This window comes from Brienomyrus brachyistius, chromosome 12, assembly GCF_023856365.1.
Source record: "Brienomyrus brachyistius isolate T26 chromosome 12, BBRACH_0.4, whole genome shotgun sequence".
Classification (NCBI taxonomy): domain Eukaryota; kingdom Metazoa; phylum Chordata; class Actinopteri; order Osteoglossiformes; family Mormyridae; genus Brienomyrus; species Brienomyrus brachyistius.
In genome coordinates, this window is record NC_064544.1 from 17,655,470 (window position 1) to 17,683,158 (window position 27,689).

Genomic DNA, 27,689 nt, shown 5'->3' on the forward strand with positions numbered 1-27,689 from the left:
TGATTATAAAACCTCTACCCTCTACCTGGACGGGTGCCTGTCCATCATGTGGCTGGGGTACACGCTAGAGGGGTGTCTGTCCATCACGTGGCTGGGGTACACGCTAGAGGGATGTCTGTCCATCACGTGGCTGGGGTACACCCTGGAGGGGTGCCTGTCCATCACGTGGCTGGAGTACACGCTAGAGGGGTGTCTGTTCATCACGTGGCTGGGGTACACGCTAGAGGGGTGCCTGTCCATCACGTGGCTGGGGTACACGCTAGAGGGATGTCTGTCCATCACGTGGCTGGGGTACACCCTGGAGGGGTGCCTGTCCATCACGTGGCTGGAGTACATGCTAGAGGGGTGTCTGTCCATCACGTGGCTGGGGTACACACTAGAGGGATGTCTGTCCATCACGTGGCTGGGGTACACGCTAGAGGGGTGCCTCTCCATCATGTGGCTGGGGTACACACTAGAGGGGTGTCTGTCCATCACAAGGCTGGGGTACACGCTAGAGGGATGTCTGTCCATCACGTGGCTGGGGTACACGCTAGAGGGGTGCCTCTCCATCATGTGGCTGGGGTACACACTAGAGGGGTGTCTGTCCATCACAAGGCTGGGGTACACCCTGGAGGGGTGCCTGTCCATCACATTGTTATTTAAATATGATGATTTATGGCTTTGAGGAACAGCTTCTACCCCAATCATCCTGAACATGGAAGAATCACATGAGCGTTATGCAACCTGCCCCCAAACAATTACTTGTATGTCCATCCATCCATCTTCTAATCCTGCATGTCCTATTGTATAGGTCAGCAAATAGCCAGATCCAGCCCATCTACAAACAAATTTGCCCGAACAAGGTTTCTCTTTTTATTTTTCATTGACAAAGTGTAAGATGGTATCTCACAAAAGCTATCTGACATAGCCAACTATTTATTAATATTATTTAACAGACAAGCCATTCTTAATTTATGAATTCCAAGCTTTTGCGAAAAAGTGGGAGTTCATTCACAAAACTTCAAGTCCCCACCATGCACAGTCAAATGGAATGGCAGAAAGAGGAGTACAGACAGTGAAGCTAATGCTAACAAAGGCCAAGGCTGATGGAAGAGATCCTTACCTGTCTCTGTGGAACCACATGTGGCGAGTGGTGGTGAGAGTAATACTGCCAAATAGTACCAAACAATGGTACCAATAGCCACACGTTAGTCCGACTACGCCACCCCAGGTATTACACCCAGAGAAAGTTAAATCGCCCTACCCCCGGGCAAAGGCACACTGGTCCTCCACACTGGACAGCGGAGAGATGTTGTTCCGAACACACACTTTTATTACACAATAAAACCATAAAAAGAGTAATCAGTCGATCCGAGCACCATAAGCTTGGAGCACCGCCGCGTACCAGCAGCCACTTCCTGCCGATCTAAGGCTGGGCGCCGGGACCTAGAACAGCCAGAGTCGGGCGGGCACAAGCGAGGAGGGAAAAACAAGATGTAACCGCAAACCAAACAAAATCACGCAAAACCCAAAGAAAACACTGCAGTCTAAAAGAAACAAATAAAATACAAAACCATTACATTAATACACAATAAAAATCCCATTCAAAACAGAACAAATGTATCAACAAAACAAACATAATACAATCAAAACAAAACACAAACCCTTAGGAAGCGGGGCACCAGTCAGACTCTCCAACCCCCGCTCGCACTCATGTGGGCACGCACACCCCCCTGCCCCCAGCTATGGACCCGCTTGCGACTCACCCTGCTATAGGCTAGACAGAGTATGGACAAACCGGAAGCGCAAAGCGCGAAACGGTGCAAATGTCACTAGACAGCAGCAATAAGGCAAAGTAAAGCTGAGCCGCCGCTAGGCAGAGCAGGGCACAGTCGCCGCTAGGCAGAGCAGGGCACCGTCGCCGCTAGGCAGAGCAGGGCACCGTCGCCGCTAGGCAGAGCAGGGCACAGTCGCAGCCACAGTCAGCCACTGCCCCATGCCACCCGTCGCTCCGCCACATGGCAGGCGGATCCCTTCTGGGAGGGTGACAACCAAACCATCAGCATTGCACAAAATTGAAGCTCCCAGCTTCACCAGCATGTCCCGCCCAGAAGGTTCACAGGCGCTGCAGCGGAGACCACAAACGGGTGTAGAAAGGTCTGTCCCCCCACCGCACTCTCACAGGCTTAGTCACTGGCAGCCTCTGTTCCTTCCTGGAGAAGCCCACAACGGTCACTGTAGTGGTGGAAGATGTCGTTGGTTAGGCATCACATTCAATGTCGAATATGTGGCCCCTGTGTCCACCAAGAACGGCAGTTCTTTGTCCATGACCATTAGGGACAGCATGGGGTCTGCCTTCCCCGTGTCCCCGGGCCTCCCGTGGAGGAGTCCCCCTCTCCCAGTCCTCTGATCCAGTGAGGGTGGGGTACTGTCCCCCTCCAGGAACAGCCTGTGGGGTAGGTGCGGTCACTTGTTCTGCTGGGGGTCCCCTGGGAGGGACCCGTCCTGTTGGGCACTCTCTGACCCAGTGGCCAGCCCTACCACACCTGTAACAGGTTCCCTGCGGTGGCCACCTTTGCGACATACCCCGGCCCCGCCCCCAGTTCCCGGCTCCCCGGCCTCGACCCCCACGGCCTCTTCCTCATGGCTGGGGACCCCAACCTCGATTACTGTAATTGGGGTTTTGTCCGACCCATGCGCCGAACCGGGGAGGTGGTGCTCCTGCCACCATCTGTCTCCCCTGCCCCTTCTTTTTGTAAGTCTGTGCTTTTTGTCTTGCTTCTGCCACCTGCAGCTTCAACAGCTGTGTCTGTAACTCTTTCAAGCTGCCTTCCTCTTTTGTGGCTTCATCCCTCGCTCTCTGGAGATGATGCAACACATGTCTGTCCCACACGGGGGAATCAGCGCCTGGGAGATCAGGATTCGCCAAAATAGCTGTTTTCACCTGCTCAGGGACACCTTCCAGGACCGCTCGCCTGAACCACTCCTGCTGAACTCCCGCCTGCCCAGGGTGACACCCCGTTCTCCGAATCCAGTCCTCCTTACATTTGTCCAGATATTCCCTGGGAGGTATTTTAGGTTCCCAAGTAAATTTTGGCACGCTAGCCCCACTTGGGGCGGGGAACATCTCCCGCATGGCTTCACCCAAGCCCAGCACTACGTCTGTTAGAGTCACACTGTCACCGCGAGTGAGTGTCCCTGCCATTTCCTCTATTTCCTGCAGAGAGTGTTTAGTTAGGCACCTCGCAGCCACTGCTCTGAAATCACCCAAGGCCAACTTTGTTCCCTGCGTCAGCTGGTCTAATTTATCCATCCAATGTCCTCCCCCATCTGCAGGGGGGGGCATCTTATCCGCTAGTGCCTGCACGTCTCCTAAAGAGAACGGCTTGTATCTCTCAGGGTCCCCTGAAGCTCCCCTTAACAGGGGAAACTGCTTAGGCTTCAGGTTTGTTCGCCGCTTTAGACTGCGGGACCTGAGGGTCATTTTCCCTGAGGATTCCCTTTTCCCAGGCTCTAGCCCTTCGTCTTGCTCACCTTCCAAATCGATCAACACCTTCTCATCCTCATCCTCCTCCTCATCACGATACCCAGACAATTCACCGATAATCTCCACTTCCCCTCTCTGGACACGGCTCCGTTCGCAGAGAGGGGTGAGGCTGCCTCGATTACCCTGGGCTGCCTCCTCCTTTCGCTCTCTGATCACCCTTTCCTGAAATGCTTGTTTAGTTATGCCTTTTCCAGGGGTTCCCTTACTCTCTCCCTCGGATTCCCTAGAGGTTTCACAATCTGAATCTTTTTCCTCCACACTACAGCAATCCCCACCTAGGAGGCTCCCTTCTCCCTTCGTTTGAACCTGAACCGTTCCACCAGTAACATGTATTACTGGATACATGTGCGCAGGGGGAGCGGTGGGAAAACCCCCTCGGCTGGTGTACGCTGGGGGTTGTTTGTCGCCTTTCCCAGCCCCCTGCCCATCTGGGGCTGGGTCACAGTTATCGTTATCTCCACTTTCCCTGTGCAGGTGATCGATACCCTGCCAGAAAATGGCTAGGCGAGCCCACGCTCGCCTCTCCTGCTCCTGTTTCTCTCCCTCTTTTCTCCACTTTCCCCGTTGTAACACCCTCGCTTTCACTAGCTCGCGTCCTGCCTCATCTTTCAGGCCTTTATGCTCCTTTTCCTTACGCCATAAAAGTGCTCCTAATGATTGCTTATCCTCCGGTTTGTATCCTGCACATTTCACTGAAATCCCCATACGCTTCCACGCATCTGCCGTCTCTCTCTCTCGGCCCTTTTCCTGAGCTGTTTTTCCCACTGCTAATTTTAACAGCTGCATCTGCTCACACAGAGGCTTCCACCGCCCGCGCACTGGTGGACCCCAGCCTCCGTCATCCAATTCTCTCTCAAATTCATGATCCATGTTTTAGCTTATCTGACCTACACTTCTCCTGATCCAACAACCCTTGTGCCTCAGGGGATGGATTTATCCACCCACACTTAGTACACCTCTTAGTTGTCTCTGAGTGCCCCACTAACAAACACCACCAAAACCTAAACCCACACTCACACACAATCACCGAACCACTCAAAACAGTAAATAGTAAATGGTAAACCCACTCACACACACTGGAATAGTGAATAGTAAACACGCACTTACACACGCGAAATAGTAAATAGTAAATAGCGCTGTGTACACTTTTTAGCCCGATGCTTTGAGTACTCTAATCTCGGGAATTTAACCCAATACTTTGAGGACTTTCACCTCGGGACTTCAACCCGTTTTAAGGAGGATGAACCTTACTCCTCCAAACAATTTAGCTGTTCGGGGGTCCTGAATTTCCCGGGACGCTCAATCCCAGCTTTCCTACTGCTGGTCAGCAGTAGGTGGGTTGCCAAACCAAGGACACGACGGTGGACTCAAATCCTCCGCCAATAGGTTCTACTACGGGGTCCCGTACCCTCTGTTCACAGGCCGTCAGAGCTACGCACAACAGGCCCTCGCCACAATATTGGTCGACAGATCCTGAGACACTTCCAGCCACTTTATTTAGCAATCGCCAATATGCAGAATTCGATAAAACAGGCTCTGCTCACCTAATTGCTGGGCGCCCGTGGCTGTCTGCGTCCCCAAGACCTCGTCTCTGGTTCCAATCCAAACAACCTTCTCCTCATCCCGGACGAGCCCCCAAATTGTTGGAGTTAGACTCCACCGAGTCCGTTGATGAGGAAAAGATGCATTCGTGAGGCAAAGGATGGTTGTGAGTCAGCTCTCTTTATTTGTTGTACAGATCGATCCGGGAGCCACTCTCAGATGCACAAAAGTACACACCAAGGGAAGCTCAGCTCCCTGTTGTCTGTGTCTAACTTTTATACCCCGTTTAGGGCGTCTACTGTTCTTGTTGGTCTCTTTCCAGTTGACGTAACATATAACTATTGTTTGGACATTGCTGGCATTAGTCCCCACACCCATTCCCTTTTACCTTGTCTTGTTATGTTGCGATTTAGCAGCATCAGCGACCCCCTCCCTTGTTATGTCCCCGCAGGTCGAGCGTAAGCTTAATGTCACCACGAGCCTGTCAATGTACCTTCTGCTTTCCGGAATTTACTTACACTACGAGGAGGGCTGGAGCCCCCCCTTCTCTTCCTGCCTGTGTTCCAGTTTGTTCCCCTTTCTCAGTGTGACAAAGTTTAGCACGCAACCTAGCCCCCCTTCAATGGGTTTTTCAAGATGTGATTTTGTAAAAAAAAAAGAAAAGAAAAGAACAGGGGATGTCATGATATGTTAATCTATAGTTATCCTGATGCACAGATGTTTGATGGAGTGTGATGGGGCGGAGCTCAGGAGAATAAAGATGGCTGGCTGAAACTAACACACAACGGCCTCGTGTCTGGTCACAAAACAATATCAAAACAATCACAACACACTACAGCCGTGCTGCACAGCCCATTGGCTGAAGTGGCTCACACCAATTCCAGTTACAGTCTACAGAGAAGCAGGCTCACAGTCATATACAAAGAGCGCAGTTCCCAGCCAGTAAGGGACAGTAAGTGGGCGAATGAACTGAATCACTTCTTTAACAGGTTTGATTCATCATCTGCCCCTCACCATGTCCTGCCCTTTGTTCCTCAGTCACCTTCACCTTCATCCGAGCCGTATAGCCACTGCCCCCCCTCCCCCGCCTTATCACCACTTCACACCTTTACCACATTCCCTGCATGCTGTCTCTCACCCCAAGCTACTACCCCCGATACTCAGCAACTTTGCCCCGACTTGTATCTCAGTAAAGACAAGGTAAGGTGTGAACTCAGAAGGATCAAAGTAAGGAAGGCGACGGGTCCAGATGGTATTAGCTCAGGAGTTCTGAAATCTTGTGCAGACCAATTGTGTGGGATAGTTGCGTATATATTCAACCTGAGCTTGAAGCTAGGGAAGGTACCACAGCTATGGAAAACATCTTGTGTGATACCAGTACCTAAGACATCGCAGCCTAAAGACCTCAACAGCTACAGGCCGGTGGCGCTCACATCTCACCTGATGAAGACCCTGGAGCGGTTGGTCCTGGTCCACCTTCGACCCCTAGTGAGCCCTTCACTGGACCCACTTCAGTTTGCCTACCAGCCTGGCATTGGGGTAGATGATGCGATTATTCATCTCCTACACAGATCCCTCTCTCACCTGGAAAAGCCTGGGAGCACTGTGAGAATCATGTTTTTTGATTTCTCCAGTGCTTTCAACACCATCATACCCACAAGACTGAGGGACAAGTTACTGTACACAGGAGTGGCCCCCACCTCACCTCCTGGATCATGGACTATCTAACGAATCGACCGCAATATGTGAAGATACAGGACTGTGTCTGACACAGTCGTGTGCAGTACAGGGGCCCCACAGGGAACAGTCCTGGCCCCATTTCTCTACACCATATACACTGCGGGCTTCTCACACAACTCGACTAACTGTTTTCTGCAAAAATTCTCTGATGACTCCGCAATTGTTGGCCTCATTGCTAATGAGGATGACAAGGAGTACAGAGAAATGACCCAAGACTTTGTGGAATGGTGCCAACTGAACAACCTCCATATCAATGCTGGAAAGACCAAAGAACTGGTAGTGGATTTTCGTAGGCACAAACGTCCTCCATCCACACCAATCAACATCCAGGGGATGGACATTCAGATTGTTGACTCCTACAAGTATCTGGGTGTTCATCTGAACAACAAACTGGACTGGACCCACAATACTAATGCTATTTACAGTAAAGGTCAGAGCAGATTGTATCTGCTACGCAGACTGAGGTCCTTTGGAGTGCAAGGGCCACTCCTGAAGACCTTTTATGATTCTGTGGTGGCGTCAGTCATCTTCTATGCTGTGGTCTGCTGGGGCAGCAGCATCTCTACTGGGGAGAGGAGAAAACTGAACAGGCTGATTAAAAAAGCCAGCTCTGTCTTGGGAGGTCCCCTTGACTCAGTGGAGGTGGTGAGCGACAGGAGAACGTTGGCTAAGTGTTAGGTTGAAGAAACTGTTATTAATCATTTTGTTATCACTCCTGTATGATCAGCAATGAATGTAAATATGTATATACATTATTTTGTTTTCCTTTAGCCTCATACTTTAGATTATATTAATAATAGCATTCCCACCTTAGCAAAACCAGAACTTTCTCTTCTTGTTCTCACCTCCCTATTCTGCATGACTCTTGCGCCTCCCACTGACTATAAATAAAGGAGCCAAGGGGAACCACCCTTTGTAGCACATTCTGCTGAGAGTGTGGGTACCCTTGCGCAAGTAAAACTTTAAAGTGTGTTGTCTCGTAATTCAAAGTGTAGTATGGAGTTGGGGTGGAAACGCCGGGCGCTTTCCCCAACATAGAATTTGGTCCTTCGAGCCGGATCCGAGGATCCCCGAAGACATCTCCAGTACGCCGAGAGAAGCGACACCGAAGTCTGTCGACAGCCACTCGAAGTCGGGTGCAAGAAAGACCTGTGATGTGAATTCGTCATCAGGCCGGTGGTTAGAACTGCGCTCGACGTCTGGTGATGTCTGAAGGACCTCGGTGACAGAACAGAGAGCACACTACATAGGTGAGAAACACGGCACCTAAGTGAGTAGGTGGCCAGGACATGTCTCTGGTTAAGCTTAGCCGAAATTAAACGGGAGCGAAAGTAGGCGTTGTGGGACAGAGTGTACGGCGTTTTATGTGGATGTCTTTTATAGGTTTTAGATTAACCTACATGATCCACCCTAAAAGCAACAACATACTGGTGACTGAAGGATCAAGGACGGGTTTCATCCCTGAAAACTAACACCGCTGCTCTAATAGTGAGCAGTAGAAGGCCGTGTTGGTGTCCTCCTGAGGTCTCATGCCAGGGACTTGCTTTTAGGATTTTTTATGTTTTGTAGTGTATTCAATAAAAGGTAACAATGGGGAAGAATCAGAGTAAACAAATCAAACTAGAGGGAGATGAGAAGTTTATGGAAGGATATAGACCAGGATCAGGACAAATAAGTAGTCAGAGATGGAGGAAAAAACATGGGTTTGAAGGAAAACTCCATACTCCAGACATATTAAAGTTACAGGGAAACTTAAAACTGGAGATGTTACACACTACCAATAATAAAAAAGGCCAAGATAGAAAAAAGGAATACGTTTTCTCTGATGCATGGTTAGAACAGAGTAAACTAAGAGATAATAAGAGACAACAGAAAAAGGGAAATAAGGAGAAAAAACTGCAGGCGGCTTTAATCACACTAGACGAAGAAACGGCAGCAAGACCTTCTGCCCCTCCAGCTCCTCCACCGCCCCCACAAATTCCGGTGCCTGGTTCCAGCCACAGATAGACAAGAAGCAGGGGGGGGGTGGAACCATCTCGCATGTTAACTCGAGGGTCTGATCCCTCTCTATATCCTAAGATTTGGCCAATAATCAGCCCTTGGCACATAACTCGCAGGAACTCATACAAGCATTACAAAGGCTGCGAGAGAGGATAGACACAGTCTTCGTGAGACGTGCAGATTATGGGCGAATAGCGCAGTGCAAACAAAAAGATGGAGAGGAACCTGAGGATTTTATGGATAGGATGCGAGTGGTGTTCAGGAATTCAGGAATTCCTCACGACGAGGAAGACGGAGGAGTGTATCAGCAACAATTAAAACGTGCTTTTGTCGCAGGCCTAAAGCCTGAATTGCGAAAATATCTCGATAAACATTGGGTACATCAGAATACTGGCTCAGCCCAACAAGCCTTAGAATATGCCCAACACGCACAGAAAGCGCAGAAACGGCAAAAGACAGATACAGTATTCAGCGCCTCTGACGTGGTAGCGCTAGTGCAAACGAACCCTCGGGGACGCGGGGGATTCAGAGGTAGAGGAAGAGGTAGAGGCCGAGGAGGATTTAGAAATAAACAAACAGGAGGGTTTTCGCAGGGAACAGAGTGTTGGACATGTGGGAAACCTGGACACTTAGCCAGGGACTGCAGGTCAGGGAAGCGACCATTTAACCCAAACTCCACCGAAAATGACCAATGACCCTCCTCGGAGACCCCTGTTGCCGTCACTATCCGAGGCGAAACAGAGGTCATTTTAAGGAAAGAAACGGAGGTTACCTTACAAGACCTCCTGGATGAGGAAATAGATTTGCAAGCAGTATGTCAGCTATTAGCAGAAAGGCAGTGGGGAACTTTGCCAAGTCGGAAATTAATCATAAACGGCAAAGTATACGAATGCCTGTGTGATACTGGAGCCTGTAGGACTGTCCTAACCTCCAGTCCTCCTGGTGTCACATACTCCTCATCTGTCATAAATATAAAAACAGCAGGAGGCCAAACAGACAGTCATCAGCTAACAAACCCAGTTGCAGTAAAAGACAAGGAAACTGGGATTGAATGTCAAGCACAAGTGTTAATAAGCCCTTCTTGCCCTGTCAATTTTTTAGGCCATGACCTTATGGTACAGATGGGCATTAGTGTAGCTGCCACAAACTCTGGCATGAAAGCAATCATAAACGAGGAAGCCTATGTTGTGCAAGGAACCACAGCACCACAATATTACTGGTCTCTGGACCTAGGGGGAACTGCACAGACACGAGAATTGTTGCGAAAAACTAGAGAAACACCCTTTGTAGCACATTCTGCTGAGAGTGTGGGTACCCTTGCCGATCATTGGTAATATATATATATATATATATATATATATATATATATATATATATATATATATATATATATATATACCTGCAAAATTTTAATTATTTTAATAGTACATAGGTCAATGCATACATATCAAATTTCGAGATTACAGAAGATCTAAACCTTTGAATGTACATGACAGAACAGACATTTTACTTCTGTTGAGAAACTTAATTAAAAATGCTTAATGACAGTACATTTGGAGAGCCTATTGAATTAACCAACGAGTTCCAACTGTATGATTCAGACATGATGGCCAGTAACTGGTGAAGGGCCAGTTCGTAAACATCTTTGTTCTTTGTCTCATCAGAAATAAATCATCTTCTTCTTTGGAGATTTCAAATTGCACTGGAAAATGGATGAAAGCCAGAAGTAACCCACTTTGGAAAACTTAATCCGAACCAAACCAAAATAATTCTGGGCCAGATGTGGCCCACTTACGACATGGAATGATGACATTTCAGCACATCACTGCTGGTTTCCGCATCAGGGCCACATGTCAGCCAGAAGAGGTAAGGCTGAGGTTCAGATCTGGCTCTAATGTGGCTCAAAAGTAGTTTCTGAATCTCACACAGAAGTAATGCTTGTTAAGGCCACTTCACAGCCAGACGTCTCTGCAGTTAATTCCCAGCCCTAATCAAGCTTCATTCGTGGTCTCACATACAACTAACTTCCCAAATGTCTTAAAGGATATTTATTTTTGGGCAATATCTCAGCACCACACTAGTCTGAATGGATCACTGTGAGGTTTTCCCAGTGGCTGGAGTGCCAATCCTGCCAACAACCCCCAAGTTTATTCCTTGTATAAAGACCTCTTTATAGGGCTGGATGTGGGTTAATGTCATTTCAAGGATGAAGCAATTGCATGTTTGCTCAAGGGTCCAATGAAGTAGAATCACTCTAGGCATTCCTAGGGTTTGAACCAGCTGGAACAGATTCCTAGTCTCAGGAAAATTGTGGGAATTATCAAAGATGAAAACTTTCCATGGAAATTAATGAAAATAAACTGAAAGTCTGCAAAATTGCAGGAAATACTTTACTGGAAATCCGGAAATTTCTCACCCCTTTGTAGTCCCAAATGTAGTAAACACAAATATGGCAGTGAAATGAAATGGGTAAAACTTTTATCAACAGTTTTAAAGTTAGCAGTAAAGGCCAGGGCAGTACAGTGTTAAAGCAATAAGGCAATAATCCATGGTATTTTGAAAATCCTTATGATAAAATTATCCTGGACCCCACCCCGGACTCGATGAATTTCATTTCAGAATGTCACAACAGTGCTGCTTTTAAATGTCACATACCTCGTTATGTCTGGACAGAATGAAACATTACAGAAGATCAACGGGAGGCAACGACCCTCCTCATATGGCAGCTCACCACAGCTACCTCTACTACTCTTCCTGTACTCTTTGTCGGTGACTCCTGCTGCCACCTACTGGATTTTTAAACACATGTATCATAAACACTGCCTATCCCTGCCCACCCCCTCCACCTGCAGACACACAACCCCCCTATAAATGGACGTGGTTCGACTCTGCTGGCCTCAGTTTAGCTTTAGAAGCATCACTCATCTTCACAGACATCCAGTGGAATCATGAAGCACCATCAGATCTCTGCCTTCTGCCTCCTGATGACAGTGCTGCTGTCCTCCTCTCTGGCAAATAGTAAGTCTGCAGCATCTCACAGCTTTTATCAGGACTTTGTCAGTATCTTAGATTTTAATGATTCATTAAGATTGTGGACCCAATTGTGAGATATGAATGCAGTTCTGACTAGTTCCTTGATGTGCATTTTTCATGTATGTAGAGTGGCTGTATATATTTTATATGTAAACTATGTACAGTATATGTTTCTGTTCTTCATGTCTCTCCAGATGGCAATGAACCATACCAGTGCTGTTTTACATACTTTCCTGGAAGACTGAGGATGGACCTGATAGATAGATATGAGGAGACCAGACAGGAATGCGCTAAACCTGGAACTATGTAAATATTTACTTTATTCATGTATTGTTTTGACCTATTACTGCTTTGTGATTTAAGGTTTGTTGTGTGCAAAATGTTTATAATATGAATGACTTTTACTTCAGGGATCGATACATATGAAGAAAGATTGTAATAAGTGAGAAGACCCATGTTTTTTTTTTTCTTCCAATTTTCAGATTTTACACCAAAAAGGGCAATAAACTGTGTGTCGATCCCAGCCATCGCTGGGTTCAGCAGGTGAAGGAGAAGCTGGATCAGCAGTAACACCTCCTGTCTGCCTGGCAAAACATGAAGAATTACATTTCAGGTTCTGCTGAAATTATCATACAACGTTACTTTCTGTCATCATCAAAATCATTTTAACTTTTGCTGCATTTTATACTGTAGTATCGTTTGTATTTTTTATTTTATTTTTGAAACAATAGTCAAATTTCAGTTGCACTTATACTTCTCTACATACATATGTTACTCCATAAAGATTATTATTATTATTAATATTATTTAAAGTTATGCTGGCCGGTCCATTAAAGACAATTCTGTGCTTTTCAGTGGTGGAGGGCGTGCTCAAAAATTTACTTCAATAAAAATAGAAATAAACATATAACCCCCTAAATTTGCGGGGCAGTCTGGCTGGATTTTTAGTTGGGTTAAGAAGAACTCATTTTTTCCCAGCAGGGGGTGGTATACTTTAACAAATGCGCGTAACTGCGGTGGAAAATACATCGTGTGGTGAAGGTGCCGAGTGGATGAGGAGTTCATTATAATTTTGTAGTCGATATGTGAAATGTACATATTACTGTGATCTGAGTTTTCCGTGTTTAAAGCAAAAGGAGAACAGTTAACCTTACCAGGATTTTTGGGAGCTGAACTTCCATGGATTTCAGATAAGCTAAGAAAAAGAAAGAAAAGAACCGACGAAAGCAAGACATTACTGACTGACTGGACTAAAATGACTGACGAAAGCTTTGTGATGTATTATTGTAAAAATATAGGTTGAGTAAGTTCATATTAAGTATTGAGCAATGTTATTTTTAGGGAGGTGCTAATTTTCTAGTGTTATTGTTTATACAGTTATTCATTTTGTCCTGTTTCAGTTTTATCTGTGAGGTCTTATGTGTATCTTTTTTGTGGAAATGCAAACCGTGAATCTAAAGTATTCAGTACAATATATAGAAGAGCGAACCAGGCAAAACTTAGAGGGAAATTGTTTATTTTACTATTTCTTTTTAGGCAAATGTTTATAGCTCAAAAAAAATGTGGTCTTGTTTTACTTACTTTCCTCCTTCTCGAGATACAAGCACGATGTGCTCTAGTGAAAGTCGAGGTACCACATTGGCCTTTCTACTTAAAGTAAGTACTTGCATGTAAACATACTTAACGCATTAAAGTAAGAATAGAATGAACTTGTAGTTCCTGATGCAACTATATAACACGGCAGTAAGTATGTCTACTGTACATTTATTTTATTAAATACAAAAATTCAGGCATGACAGTGTTGTATTTTCCAATCTAATCATTTAAAAAATGAAATGCTAGTTTATAATAAGAGCTTCAGAAATATCATATTCCATTGAGTTCTAATGATTAATGCTGATTCAGCAATAGCTGTGACACTGATATACGGTGTGTTGGGTTGTGTACAGAAAATATGCTATTTCATGATTTGTATTATCAGGACATGAGATTTTGCTCATATCGCAAAGACCTATATGTGTGTGTTAAAACTTGCTTACGAAACTTAAAGTTAAAAATAAAACACTTTTCCATAAAACAGTTCATTTATTAATCATATATATACACTATATGGACAAAAGTATTGGGACACCTGGCCATTACACCTACAGGAACCTTTATGACATTCCACTCTAAATCCATAGGCATCAGTATGGAGTTGGTCCCCCCTTTACAGCTATAACAGCTGTGTCTGGAAAGGCTTTCCACAAGATTATGGAGTGTGTTTATGGGAATTTTTGAGCATTCTTGCAGAAGAGCATTTGTGAGGTCAGGTACTGATGATGGACATGAAGGCCTGGCTTCTTGTAGCTGTCGCTGGGCTTTACTTTGACGAGAAAACCTCCGAAATCTCCGTATTGTCTGTCCCATCGCTACTTTTCCCTGTTTTCATCCGATTAAAAAAGATACGGGAAAAGTTATTGTAAAATATAACGCAAGGCTAAGTAGGAATGCAATAGAGTTGAAAGTGTAAATATTTGCTGTAAGATGTAGTAGAGTAAAAGTCAAAGGTGTCCACGGCTAAATCGTGACGTACAGAAATGTGAGAAATATACTTAAGTGCAGTAATGAAGTGCTTGTACTTCCTTACTTTTCACCCCTGGTGCTCCTACAAATGAGGCACCAGTGGTGAATTCAGTTACCCACCGGAGGAACATTCAGAAGTGTACATTAGAAATGGGACTAAACTGTCAATAAAGTTTCATAGCAAAGTTCTGAATTATTTTTTCAATGTGATGTTTCAGTTTTTTATTTTTAATAAATTGGCAAAAATTTCTGAAACCATGTTTTCAGCTTGTCATTATGTGGTACTGTAAGTGTAGACTGATGAGGTGGAAAATGAATTTTAATGATTATAAGGCTACAACATAGCAAAATGTGAAAAAATCGAAGGGGACTGAATACTATATCACCGGCGCAATGGTTCCACATAGCGGAGCTTATTAACTGTGATTAGACAGCATGGAAAAAGGAGGACAATTGCGCAGTATTAGGTACAGGGTGCGGCTTTATTGGGGCGCAACACGGTCAAACAGTCCAGATCAAAGCCAGAGAGCCAAAACGGGATCCAAATCGGAAGGCAAAGTCATAGTCAAGGGCAATGAAGGGGGCAGGACGGGTCTCATGGACAGAAATGGCATAAAAATACAGACATACAGGTGGATGGATGATAACCTCTCAAACATTCAACCAGCATACAGGATGTGCAGAAGTAACCAATCAGAAAAATTAGGATTCAGCTGGGAGGAGGCGTAGCCCCTTTACAAGAAATTCCAGCGAGACGAGCCGTAGAGAGGACGGGCTTCTGTAATCAGCTGGTTCTGACAGACTGGGATTCCCCTGGAGGCATGTGCATTAGAAACTGGGAATACCTATGTGATGTCACTGGGAATTCCCCGGGCTGATCCATGACAATGAACAGCACAGAGAGCCAGGAGATGTGTAAATGGCCCCTTGTTTGTGTTATTGTAAATGCTTGTTGTGATAGGTGCCCTTCTTTGTGTCATTATTGTCATATATGAATCCTGTCCAATCCTCACTTGTCTGTATACATCGTGTAAACTACCGACGCTGTGTGTGCCTTACTGTCTGCTGTCTGACCTCCCTGCATTTCATTGTTGTGTATGTTGGTGTAGTGATTAGTATAAGAAGCCATTTAGGTTGAATACTTCGCCTGCATGTACATACTCGCACACGGACACACATGTGTATGCATGACGTGGGAATGTACAGTGGCGCTTGAAAGTTAGCAAACCTTACAGAATATTCCATATTCCTGGATAAATATGACTTAAAACATCCTTAGTTTTTCACACAAGTTCTAAAAGTAAGTGAAGAGAACACAATTCAACAAATGAGACAAAAATATCATGCCTAGTCATTCATTGTTGAAAATAATCCAGTTTCACAAATCTGTGAATGGCAAAAGTATGTGAATCTTTGGTTTTAGTATTTGGTGTGACTCCCTTTTGCAGCAATAACTGCAAATAAATGTTTCCGGTCCTGTTGCAGGTCTTCATCAGTCCTGCACATAGGCTTGCCGGAATTTTACCCAGTTCCTACATATAAAAATGCCTCAACTCAGGGATCTTGCTGGGTTTTCCTCAAATAAACTGCACGCAAGTTGTTCTTGCCCAGACACAGCAAAACAGGCCCAAAGCACGATATTATCTCCACCGTGTTTCAAAGATGGGATGAGGTTCAGTGTTTTCCTTTCTCCAAACATAATGCTTCTTATTTGAACCAAAAGTTCTGTTTTGGTCTCATCTGTCCATAAAACAGTACTCCAATAGCTTTCAGGCTTGTCCACATTCTCTTCAGCACACTGTAGATGGGAAGAAATGTTGTTTTGGAAAGCAGCAGCTGTCTCCTCGCATCCCTGCCATGCAAACCACTGGTGTTCAGTGCTCTCTTAATGTTCTCCTGATGGCGGACTCATGAACATTAACATTAACCAATGTAAGAGAGGCTTTTAGCCACTTAGAAGTTACCGTTGGTCCTTTTGTGACCTCACAGACAATCACATGCCTTACCCTTGGAGTGATTGGGGGAGTAACTGGGGAGGGTAATACCATTGATACACTTCCACCATTTGTACACAATCTGTCTGACTGTACAGACACACACAGGTTTTAGAAACCCAGGCTTAGCATTTAGAAACCCACCATGTTAGAGGATGGTACGCCACAGATATCAGTCTCTAGCACATTTTATTGCTAATGATCCATTAGCATCCTTTTGGATGCTTGAATTAATTGTTCTTGCTAATTTGCCCATTGCTTTTAGTACTTTGCCTTTGGTCAATAAGTGGGGTACACCAGGGTTAGTATAAAAAATCTTGATGTGTACTTCATGTCAGAGGAGCTTAGCTGGTAGCAGAAAGAAAATATGTATTCGTAAGATTTTTCCAAAAGTCTATTCCAACAATGGCACTTACCAACCCCCTTAGTGGTCCAGGCCAGCAGCTCCCCTACTTGGGAACCTACCAGAGAAATCCAAAGCCCCCTCACAGCCACAGGCCAGCAAAAAAAAAAAAAAAGAATATGTGGATTTCAGTAGTAGCAGTCAGCTATAGACCAAATTAAGGCCGTATCATTACGCTTGACGTCTGGGGGGGGGGGGGGGGGGGGGGGGGGGGCTTCCAGGAACAGACATCCCTATTAAACAATGATTCTTGGTTTGCAAGGCTTCCATGTCATTTTTTTATTGCAGAATTGGCAGTGCAGGAGTTACATAACTCTTTGAGAAAGTTAATAGCCTTGCTGAAGTCAGTGTTTCTCAAACCAGTCCTCAGGGCCCCCCAGACAGTCCAGGTTTCTGTTCCCTTTCAGGTAACTGGGAGAAAGCAAAAACACGGACCGTCTAAGGGTCCCCCAACACTGATTCAAGAAACACTGGCTTAAGTACCCAGTGGTGAAATCACTCTCATAATCTTAGGATTTGAACCCACAACCTTCTGATCACAGGCACAGCATTCAATTTAACACCTCATCCAGACATTCAGCACTTAATGCACCTCAAAAAGAGTGTGACCACACAGTCCCTACTCACTTTGTCAAGAGATTAGTGGATACAAATCTCTCATAGTTTTGTAGAAACAGAACAAGGAACAATAATTATGTAGAAATATTAAATTATACCGTTAAAAATGGCACACTTTTAATCGGGAAAGCATACTTATGGTGTCATGGATGACATGTTTGAATAAGTCGTGTTAACTCTTGTTTCAGGTCAGAGAATCCATTGTGATATGTTACAAAGACACACGAAACATCACTTCAATCATTTATCAACTGTGGGGTCAAACATTTTTGGACCCAGTAGAGGCCTGGAGTAACCAGAGGAGAATCACATGACATGGGGGACATGCAGAGTGGATAACTGCTATTACTGCTGTAAATACAATCATTAGCAGCTCTTAGCTGACTGCACTGTTTGTTTGTTTGTTTGGACAGTGAACCCAGCATATTATGTGCTGTTTGATTTAACGCAGGTATTTGGTGATTTTCATATTCATGTATCATCCTTTAAAGCAGGGGCAGTTAGTTCCTCATGGCCACGCACCACCAGAGGGGGAAAGGGAGGGAATCATCTACCACACCGATACTCTAGCATGGACACTTACTCTAGCGTAGACAGTTTCCCTTGCATCTGAATATCATAGTCCAATCAGGATCAAGCCATGCTCTCTGGAGTATTCTGTCACGTTAAGGCATTTTATTTCCAAACTGCAGGCACTGTATTGGACTCTGTATGGGTTTGAGAAGGACTTGTACTAATGTGATTTCATCAAATGTAATCTGCTTTATAGCTGGGGCAGCCAGCAATCTTGTCACATTCAAGGTCAACATGACTAACGTTCTCAACTCAAAGAAACATGATTGAGTTATTAATAGGATTAATAGAATAGTTGTCACCTACTAGGGTGGCACGAGTAGTCCTGGGTGCATCCATGTGGAACTCGGGCCCTCCTGAGCTTTCTAAGCAAGCAATACAGTACAATGCAATGATTGTGTATGACAGGTACGTGTGTGTGTGGTTAGATCAGCTGGAGGAAATATGCTGTTGAGAGACAAATAGATTTTTCTCTCTCTTTATTAATTTGGTCTTAGTGATGCCACGGGTCATTTAAAAACTAAATAAATGTTATATGCTAAATAAATGTATGGTAGTTGATTCTGCAGTGTGATTATGATGTGAATGTGGGCCACCTGATTTTCTGCTGGCCCACCCACGCTGTGATATCTGGCTCTGCTATTGGTCGTCATAGGATTCAGAATAAATTGATGAAGACCGAATCAGATCATTGTGAGTGTGAAGACTTCACTCAATTTTATTTAATTAATGGTAAAGCAGGTCTCTCTCTTTATGGTATTTTAGGAGTGCAGACTAATAGATGACAATTTATCAGATCATAACCACAGTAGATTAGTCAGTCAGTGTAGATCATAATTAATAATTCTGGACATGCTGTCCACAATCACTACACAGTATATAGCTCAGGGACAAATCATTGTGTTATTCTGACATCTAGTGGTTACTGGTGGTATATTTTCTCTGAGACGACCTAAAAAATACTAATTGTTCAATGCAACATGACAATATCATGTTAGCTAGCTGACTAATTTGAACAATGCAATGCCTGATTAGCTGTTAATTTAGCTATTGAAAGGGAAACCTTAGTTATCATTTTAACAATCATCCTTAACAATGAGAGATGTGGCAGGAGTAGCCACTGCTTCAAAGCTGCGTTTTAGAGATTGTTCCTATTGTCACAGAATGTAAGGATGACAGGCCTGTATCCATGAACTCAGATGACTGATACCCCAGGCACATATTCTGAGTACTCACAGTTTCCGTCTCCTTCAGCTGACAAACACTGTTTGAATAATCTTAATCAGGGACTAACATGACGTCACCACATGTAGCATACAATTCTTATGTACAAGTACTTATGGACTCCTTCCAATCAACCCTCTCATTTTCTATAATATCGTCAGTCAGCAGTATTTGACGAGATTCATGCACTTGATCAAATTCTTCCAATACCTTTTGTAAAATCATTGACTTCAAGGCTGTCAGATGCCCCATGACTGACCGTGAGACGGCCACAGTTAAGTCCAATCTCATTCTCTCACACTAAGCTTCTATTTTTTCTTGCACATTTACAATTAAACAAAACTGACACATTAACCTCCCGGAAATCATGGCATTGGTGGTGCAGAATGCTGCGTGTGGTAGGATGTGACAAGAGCTACCCGCACATTAGGTGAGTTTTCAGCTCAGACATCAGGAACTAAAGACACAGGATGCATTTTGGAGATGAAGAGCTAAGTGATGCAATAAGCAAAGTTCTACCAAAGTAACGTCAGTGAACAAGACAGCAGCTAACGAAGTTTATCAAAGGAATAGATGCAGCCAGGATTGTCTGACTTGGCTTTCAATTCTATCTTGCTTTGGATGTGAAAACCTCCAGGTCGTGATGTGACGTTTGGTGTACGAATGTGATAATGGATTGGAACGTAATTGTACATATTTCAAGTTAAATACTCAATCAACTCTAATCAAAATCAACTCTAAGGTCTAAAGGGTCATAAATTTAGTGGTCTACTGTAAACATCCCTCAACCACTGGTCCCAGTGAGGGACTCCCAGTGATGAATTTTCATGAACCGTAGACCTTAAAAGTTCCAAGCTTCAGATCCCTCGAGAAAGACTGAAGATACCAAAGATGCTGCGTAATCAGCTTCTCCAAAGTGGAAACACCTGAACTCTTAGCTATGTCTGACCTGATGTCACTTACTGAGCACTGCTCTCATGTCCTTCGTCTTGTCCTAACCTGCCCCACCTTCTCAGCCCCAGTCCTTCCACGCCCCATCTCCCGATGCCCTAACTGTACCTTCTGTCCTTCGTGTCCTTGTAGGACTGTCTTTCCTGGTTTATGACTTCTTCAGCTCCGTGACCCTGACAAGGAACAATATCGTCGATTCCATAAACTCCCCTTGCACCACATTTGGGTCCCTGAGTATTTTTTATAACACCTGCCTTTCTTTAAAAAAAGAATTTTTAAATAATCATTTGGTCAATTCTTACTTCCATATATGTTATTTTATAGTTTTTATGTCTCTATAATTATTTCAAAAGATAGAATAGTACAAATAAATCTTTCTATGGGTAGATGTGTCCAAAATTTTGACTGGTACTGAACATAAATTGAAAATGCAAATATTTATATCATTCATTCAGAATATATTATCTGTTACTGTATTTTCATACTGTACACCCACCAACCAAAGGCATGTTGTTTTGTAATTTAAATTATTTAAATGCCACCATTCAGTCAGCCACCATTAACTTTCAATTATCTTTAATCAGTTACATGCATGCAAAGGAATATGAGTGTAACTGACATTTGACTGCTGTTTTAAAAATATATAAGCTAAAGATATTGAAGTATAAAATGCAGCAAAAGTTAAAATGATTTTGATTATGACAGAAAGTAATGTTGTATGAGAATTTCAGCAGAACCAGAAATGTAATAAAATTAATTCTTCGTGTTTTGCCAGGCAGACAGGAGGCGTTACTGCTGATCCAGCTTCTGCTTCACGTTCTGAACCCAGCGATTGCTGGGATCGACACACAGTTCTTTGTCCTTTTTGGTGTAAAGTCTGAAAATTAAAAAAAAAAACATGGGTCTTCTTCTTACTTACAATCTTTCTTCATATGTATCGATCCCTGAAGTAAAAGTCATTCATATTATAGACATTTTGCACACAACAAACCCTAAATCACAACGCAGTAATAGGTCAAAACAATACATGAAAAGAGTAAATATTTACATAATTCCCGGTTTAGCACAGCCTGCTCTGGTCTCTTCATATCCAGTTATCTGGTCCATCCTCAGTCTTCCAGTAAAGTATGTAAAATAGCACTCACCTAGTCCATAGCGATCTGGACAGACATGAAGAACAAAAACGTATACTGTACATAATTTACATACAAAATATATACAGCCACTCTACATACATGAAAAATGCACATCAAGGAACTAGTCAGAACTGCATTCATATCTCACAATTGGGTCCATAATCTTAATGAATCATTTCAATCTAAGATACTGACAAAGTCCTGATAGAAGCTGTGAGATGCTGCAGACTTTGAACCAGAGTGGAGGACAGCAAGCAGAACTTTTATTTAAAAAATGCCACACTAACAAATGCTTTTAATGCACAGTTTTAAAATGATTAAACTGTATTGCATCTCCTGTTTGCAATAAGGACTGGGGGACCGTGAGAACCGGCCAATCAGCATAGAGGAAAATGCATCAGTCAATCAGCAGTGCTGCACTAGGCTCCGCCCAATGTACCAACTATTGGTTCATGGAAAATATCAATTGAAGACAAGTTTTATTAAGAAAAAATGGGAAAAATATACCAACGGTTGTTGCAGCAGCCCCATTTGGCAGATGCCCCCCTGTAATCACTTTCCTTTTCTTCTCCAGTCTCCTTCTCCCTCTCAGGAGCTTCAGGCCTTGCAGGTGAAGTTGCCAGCCTGCTCTGTTGGTGGCTGCTTGTGAGGAGACTGTGGTCAGCAGTGGTGTGCATGATGCTGCTCATCCCCTGCTGGGGTGTGGTGGGTTCATGGATAGACATGAAGAAACGAAAATGTATATATAGTGTATTATATATGCAGCCATTCTGAACATACATACAAAACTATAGTGGGTAACGAGGCTCAAGAGCTACAGAAAAAATATCCCTTGAAGACAAATTTTATTAAGGAAAAAGGGAACAATATACCAGCTGTTTCTGTGGAAGCCGCAGCCCCCACTCTTCGTCTGTCCCCTACAATCAATTTATCTACCTTCTTCCTCTCAGCAGCCTCAGGCCTTGCAGGTGAAGCTGCCAGCCTGCTCTGTCGGTCCTCCTTGTGGCTGCTTGTGAGCAGACTGTGGTCAGCAGTGGTGCGCATGATGCTGCTGATCCCCTGCTGGGGTGTGGGGGGCTCCTGGAGAGCCCCCGTCTTGCAAAATTCATGCAGCCACTCTGAATACATGCATGAAAAATGCACACAGAGAAACTGGCTTAGACAGAACTGTAATCATGTGTCACAGTAGGGTCTGTAACCTTGTATTTCCTATGAAAGATATTTGACTCTAAAATACTGTTAAAGTCCTGATAGAAGCTGTGAGATCCTGCAGACTTACCATCAGCCAGAGTGGAGGACAGCAGCACTGTCATCAGGAGGCAGAAGGCAGAGATCTGATGGGACTTCATGATTCCACTGGACGTTTGTGAAGATCAGCGTCTCTTCTGCAGCTAAACTGAGGCCAAACAGAGTCAAACCACGTCCATTTATAGAGGGGTTGTGTGACTGCAGGTGGCAGAGGTGGGGTGGATGAAAAATAAAAGAAAAAACCTTTACCACTTAATGCACCTAAAATAGTCTGACCACAGACAATACAGAGGGGAAGAATTTGCCGGGACTGACATCACACGCATTCTGAGTGTGACCTATAAGGTATTTACATTGTCTGCAATGCATGTTCGCTATTGGTTGTTTGTCAAACCCTGTGGAGCCAAGTGTGTGTTAAGTAACCTTCTAACTAAGCTATACTTTAATAATTTATTTCCTCTTAATTCTGGTTCAAGCCATTCATAGTCATATGTTAATACTCAAAACTACTAACTTACTAAAATAATAAGTAGTGAAATAAAATTATTACAGTCTTGTGTCGTCTTGCACTAGCATTTGGATCCGGGACCTCCGGACGTAAGTCATTTTGGGTGGATCTCGATATTGTAGCTGTCTGTCACACAGACATTACTGTCTGCATAATGTATTACAAGTTACATATGGGTCATTGTATTAAATAAAGTACAGTATAACTCTTTAGGTAACACCTAGTCGTTCACCTAGTATTATTGTCAAGCCCACACGGGCGGACACCACGGGCTGCGGCTCGTTACGGGTAATGAGCCTGGGGATAAAGCCAGCCAGAAGTCACCGGACCACTGCGAAGTATTGCGCTGATGTTTAGAAGCCATACCAAGCACTTTCTTGTCAATTGTCTCTCCCTGATACCTAACCCTGCCTGTTTGCCTCGTGTCCTCTCCTTACCTCTCTCTCTCCCGTTCCAGACCCATCCCCGTACCTGACCCATCCTCCCAGCCTGCTCCTGCTCATCCTGTTCCCGCACCCTTGTATGTTCCTGTCTTGCGCTTCCTTGTAGGACTGACCCCCCGGCTTACGACATCCCTACCTGTCTTTCGACCTTGCCTTTTGCCTATCCCATTCAGTGACTCAGTTTGGTTTATCCAAATAAAGCGCTTGGCGGCTTGCATTTCTGGATCCCGGTCTCTCTGTTCTGGACACGTGACAATTATAACACGATTATATTAATATTGCACATGGTGCAGTATTACACAATCAGCAAGACTGCAGAAGTCACTGCAGAAATTAGTGGCAGCAGGCCAGTTATTGCACAAACTTAGTATGTAAGTATGTAAGAACACATAGCAAAAGACAAATTAATGGAGGGGAGGGAGGAGTAAATGGCTTGTTTTGTGGGTGAGTGACACTGGGAGGAGTTGTAGAGTCTGATGAAAGGATTTTCCTTCGTTTTAGTCAGACCGCAGCTGATGCTTCTCTGTCCAGCCACAATCCCGTGAAGTGAGAAGAGGAGCAGAGAGGCTTGTCTGTGTTGTATACTTGTGATTTACATGTAGAACGTTTTCTGTACTTTATTAATTATTATCCCCACCGCCCAGGCTAGAAAAAGCAGCTCACACAGGAAACACTAGATGAGATATAACAGAGTGTCAGGCCATGGAGAGTGAGAGAGCAAAATGAAACCATGGTTTGTCTTTTATTCCTGCATAATCACCCCATAACTGCCTAACACATCTGGGCAAAGTCTCACTAGTGAACATGATCTTTTGTTGTGTCAAACTGTAAAGTCCAGCAGAGGAATCCATCTTTACTGAGAATTCAGTTTCATGTCAGTCTGTTACAAAATAACTGAGTATAATAGAAACTGCATAAAATTACAAATTGGCTTTTTGATATTCAAGCATGGTGAAGCATGGTTACGTGTATACTGTTACTCCACCACAAACAGACCTGAAGACCTGCGTGTGTGTGTGTGCGTCTGTGTGACTGTGTGCGGGTGGGTGTGTCTGTGTCTCTGGGACTGTGTGGCAGGCCCGCTTCTAGACTGCATTCAATGGGGAGGGGGGGGGCAGTAAGAGATGTCGGTGAGTCACCAAAGTCTAGTGTTATGCTCGTATGTTTAAGATGTAAAGTTGTCTGTTTCATGTTTTTCTTTTAACAAAAGCTACAGTAAACCATAGTTATAATTAATATATTTAAACCCACTAATGCATAATCTTAGTATTTTGACTCCAAACCCATAATATTCTCAGTGTTTTTTATTTAGTTTCCCTATTTTCATTTTTTCAGTGACTCATTGATCATATCTGATTATATACTTTCTATTGTAGGATCAGTCTTTTATTTCTTTGTGCAAAAACCCTAACAAATTCATCCATATCTAGTGCAGCTGTCCGCGACCCAGTAGAATAAGCGGTTTGGAAAATGGATGGATGGATGGATGGATAGTCCAGCTGATATGGCTTTATTAGCCAGAATCACCAAGCTTTTCTTTCTCTCATGTAACATTGTGCATCGGAAGGGTGTTGGGACACGTGACAAAGTGGAGAAAGAACTCTCACATGCGGCAGATGAAACTTCAATCACAACAGCAGTTACATAGAGACTGTGGAGCTGAGGAGAAGCTTCCTTAAACTCTTGCAGGTGTTTGCAAATGGTGGAGAGGTCTGCAACAGCAGAGGTGAACTTCTGTTCTAACATGACTTTCTGACAACACAAATTTCATTAGAAAGGCTGTCGCTGCAGGCAGTACCTGCCAGCTCCTGCAGGGGGCGTAACAAGGCAGCATCCAGAAAAGAGGAAGATTGAGGGAGAAGGCAATTCACTGCCATCATCAGATGAAGAATGCCTCTGGAGAACCTGGTCTCCATCTCCACAATGGCTCTGTCCAGAATGCTGAGCAGAGTTCTCTTCAGAGCCTGGCTAGGACCTACAGAGGTTTCGGTGTGACCTACAGGGCATAAAACAACACTGTCTGTAAGCTGTGAACTCATTGTTCTTTTCCGTTTAGTTGCGGGAACAGAGGTGTCACTATGTCAAAATTAGTCAGTGAGTCATCATCTCTCATCTTCCTCTGAGCCTGTAGAGATGCACTGACTACTTCACCAGCAAGGCAAAGGTAAACGTGGTGACCTGTCCACCGAATCTCCAGCAGGCGTTTAAGGGAGGGAACTTGATAGTTTTGTGACATGCAATTACGATGGAAGAAGGAGTGTAGTGATCTTGATAGCTCAAAAAATGTTTTTGCACATGGCTCTGCCTCTATTGCATGAACCACTGCTAAGTGCAGCTAGTGATTATAGCAGTGGATATAGGGAATATATTTATACCGATCTTATCCTCCCTTCATTGGCTACCAGTTAAGTCTCGTATTGCCTATAAAATACTGCTGTTAACCTATAAAGCACTGAATGGCCTTGCACCAGAATACCTTAGTGATCTGCTGACCACATACAACCCTCCGCATTTGCTTCATTCTCAAGGCGCAGGATATCTGTTAGTGCCCAGGGTAGAAAGAGCTATGGCAGGCTGCAGAGCTTTCTCCTATAGAGCTCCTCAGCTGTGGAATGGTCTTCCACCGGATGTGCGGGTTTCAGACTCCCTCTCAATATTCAAATCTAGACTAAAAACACATCTGTTTAGTTTAGCGTATAGGGACACTAGTTCTAGCTCTAGCTAACTGCTCACTCCCAGTCAGACCTATAGTGTGAGGTGTAGAGCTGGGTGGGGATCGGTGCCATTGGCTTTGGATTAACTGGAATGTCAGTGCTGTCACTCTAGCTTCACAATCCCTTGTGGAATTGGAGTGCTGACATTTCAGGGACTCCCCATGCCTGCATTGCATACCTGCCTCTCCCTCCTACTTATGCTGCCATAGCCATATCTGCCAGAGCTTGCACTTTGCACTTCATAGTGCACTCATCTACCTGTTAGCACTGCCTATAGTCTCCCCTACTTTGACTAATTGTACATTATATTTCCCCTACTCCTCCTGGGGGGGTGCTGCCTGGAGACCTCAATCTATCAAGATGTCCAGCACACCCTGCTACATGTGACGTCGCCTCTACTCATCCACGTGAATTTGGTCCTGAGCTTGCGCTCATGATACCCCCCCTCCTTTGAGCCGAAGGAGCAGATGTATGCAGACTGTAGTAAATCCCCTTAATATGGGAGTTAGTCTGGTAATTGGTGTGTTTCAAATGAATGAACCCATATAACAATTTTATCTTCTGTCATCCCCCAATCTATATCCACACTAAAATGAGGTTTGCCCCTTCAGTTTTGCTACTGAAGTGATCCTGATGTGTGTGTCAGTTTTCTGTACTTACAGCACCAGTCAGAAGTCCTGAGACACCAAGCCGCCCACAATAGAGGGTGATAGTGTCGCATCACATGACCTGGCCACCTGACCTGAAACCCAAAGTAATGCTTTTAGAGGAGTTTGCTCAGTTCATAAAGAAGCCAGCAGGCGCCTTTCGTTTGTTCTTACATTCATCCCTTCCTTACATGGAATAAATGAATCACTATGTGTGTTTTTAAATTATTGTATTAAGGTCAAGTTAACCACAAATTGTAATTTACAAATGCTTAATTTAAACTGTTACTCTAGGAAACTATTGACAACCTAAGAATAAGATGTGCTGTTAGTAATTTAGAGTAGAAGTTCTGTAAAACTTATCTAATAGGGTCAATATCTGATGATGGTTAATGTAACTGAGTGTACTAGGTACCGATGTGAACAAACAACATGTACGACGTCATTTAAATTAGGAATTAATTAATGCAGATTGTACGATGTGAAAACCTCCAGGTTGTGATGTGACGTTTGGTGTGCGAATCTGATCATGGATGGGAACGTAATTGCACATATTTCAAGTTAAATACTTTAATCAAAATCAACTCTAAAGTCTAAAGGGTCATAAATTCAGTGGTCTACTGCAAACACCCCTCAACCACTGAACTCAGATGACTGATACCCCAGGCACATGTTCTGAGTACTCACAGTTTCCGTCTCCTTCAGCTGACAAACACTGTTTGAATAATCTTAATCAGGGACTAACATGACTTCACCACACGTAGCATACAATTCTACTAATGTGTGTGTGTGTGTGTGAGGGGGGGGGGGGGGGGTGAGT

At 44.1% G+C, this 27,689-nt stretch overlaps 1 protein-coding gene and 2 long non-coding RNA genes across 23 annotated transcripts in view; 1 reads left to right on the top strand and 2 right to left on the bottom strand.

Moving 5' to 3' along the window:
- The window catches only part of LOC125705105 (uncharacterized), an 80,334-nt gene extending 74,881 nt beyond the window's left edge, over window positions 1–5,453 (bottom strand). For 8 of the 18 annotated variants that reach the window (XR_007381404.1, XR_007381409.1, XR_007381407.1 and 5 more), the window contains exon 1: window positions 26–5,453. Coding sequence is in view for 2 of the 18 variants with exons in the window: in XM_048971462.1 (XP_048827419.1) it covers window positions 26–691; window positions 1,106–1,125 (686 nt within the window). In the remaining 16 variants the exon portion in view is untranslated. The remainder of the gene's footprint in view (window positions 1–25) is intronic. The other 10 variants (XR_007381413.1, XR_007381412.1, XR_007381414.1 and 7 more) reach the window with 4 other exon arrangements.
- Window positions 1–13,922, top strand: part of LOC125705116 (uncharacterized) — a 55,138-nt gene extending 41,216 nt beyond the window's left edge. Inside the window, exons 1-5 of one of the 4 annotated variants that reach the window (XR_007381430.1) lie at window positions 7,744–8,061; window positions 10,477–10,678; window positions 11,486–11,830; window positions 12,040–12,151; window positions 12,328–13,922. This is a non-coding gene — a long non-coding RNA (uncharacterized LOC125705116). Of the gene's footprint in view, window positions 1–7,743; window positions 8,062–10,370; window positions 10,679–10,913; window positions 11,831–12,039; window positions 12,152–12,327 lie in introns of those variants that run through there. The other 3 variants (XR_007381431.1, XR_007381429.1, XR_007381428.1) reach the window with 3 other exon arrangements.
- A 6,810-nt stretch (window positions 13,923–20,732) lies between these two features.
- LOC125705119 (uncharacterized) lies at window positions 20,733–21,327 on the bottom strand. The gene is made up of 2 exons (XR_007381434.1): window positions 21,222–21,327; window positions 20,733–21,050 (listed from the first exon to the last, which is right to left on the bottom strand). It is a non-coding gene; the product is annotated as an uncharacterized LOC125705119 (long non-coding RNA).
- Between the last annotated feature and the right edge of the window lie 6,362 nt (window positions 21,328–27,689).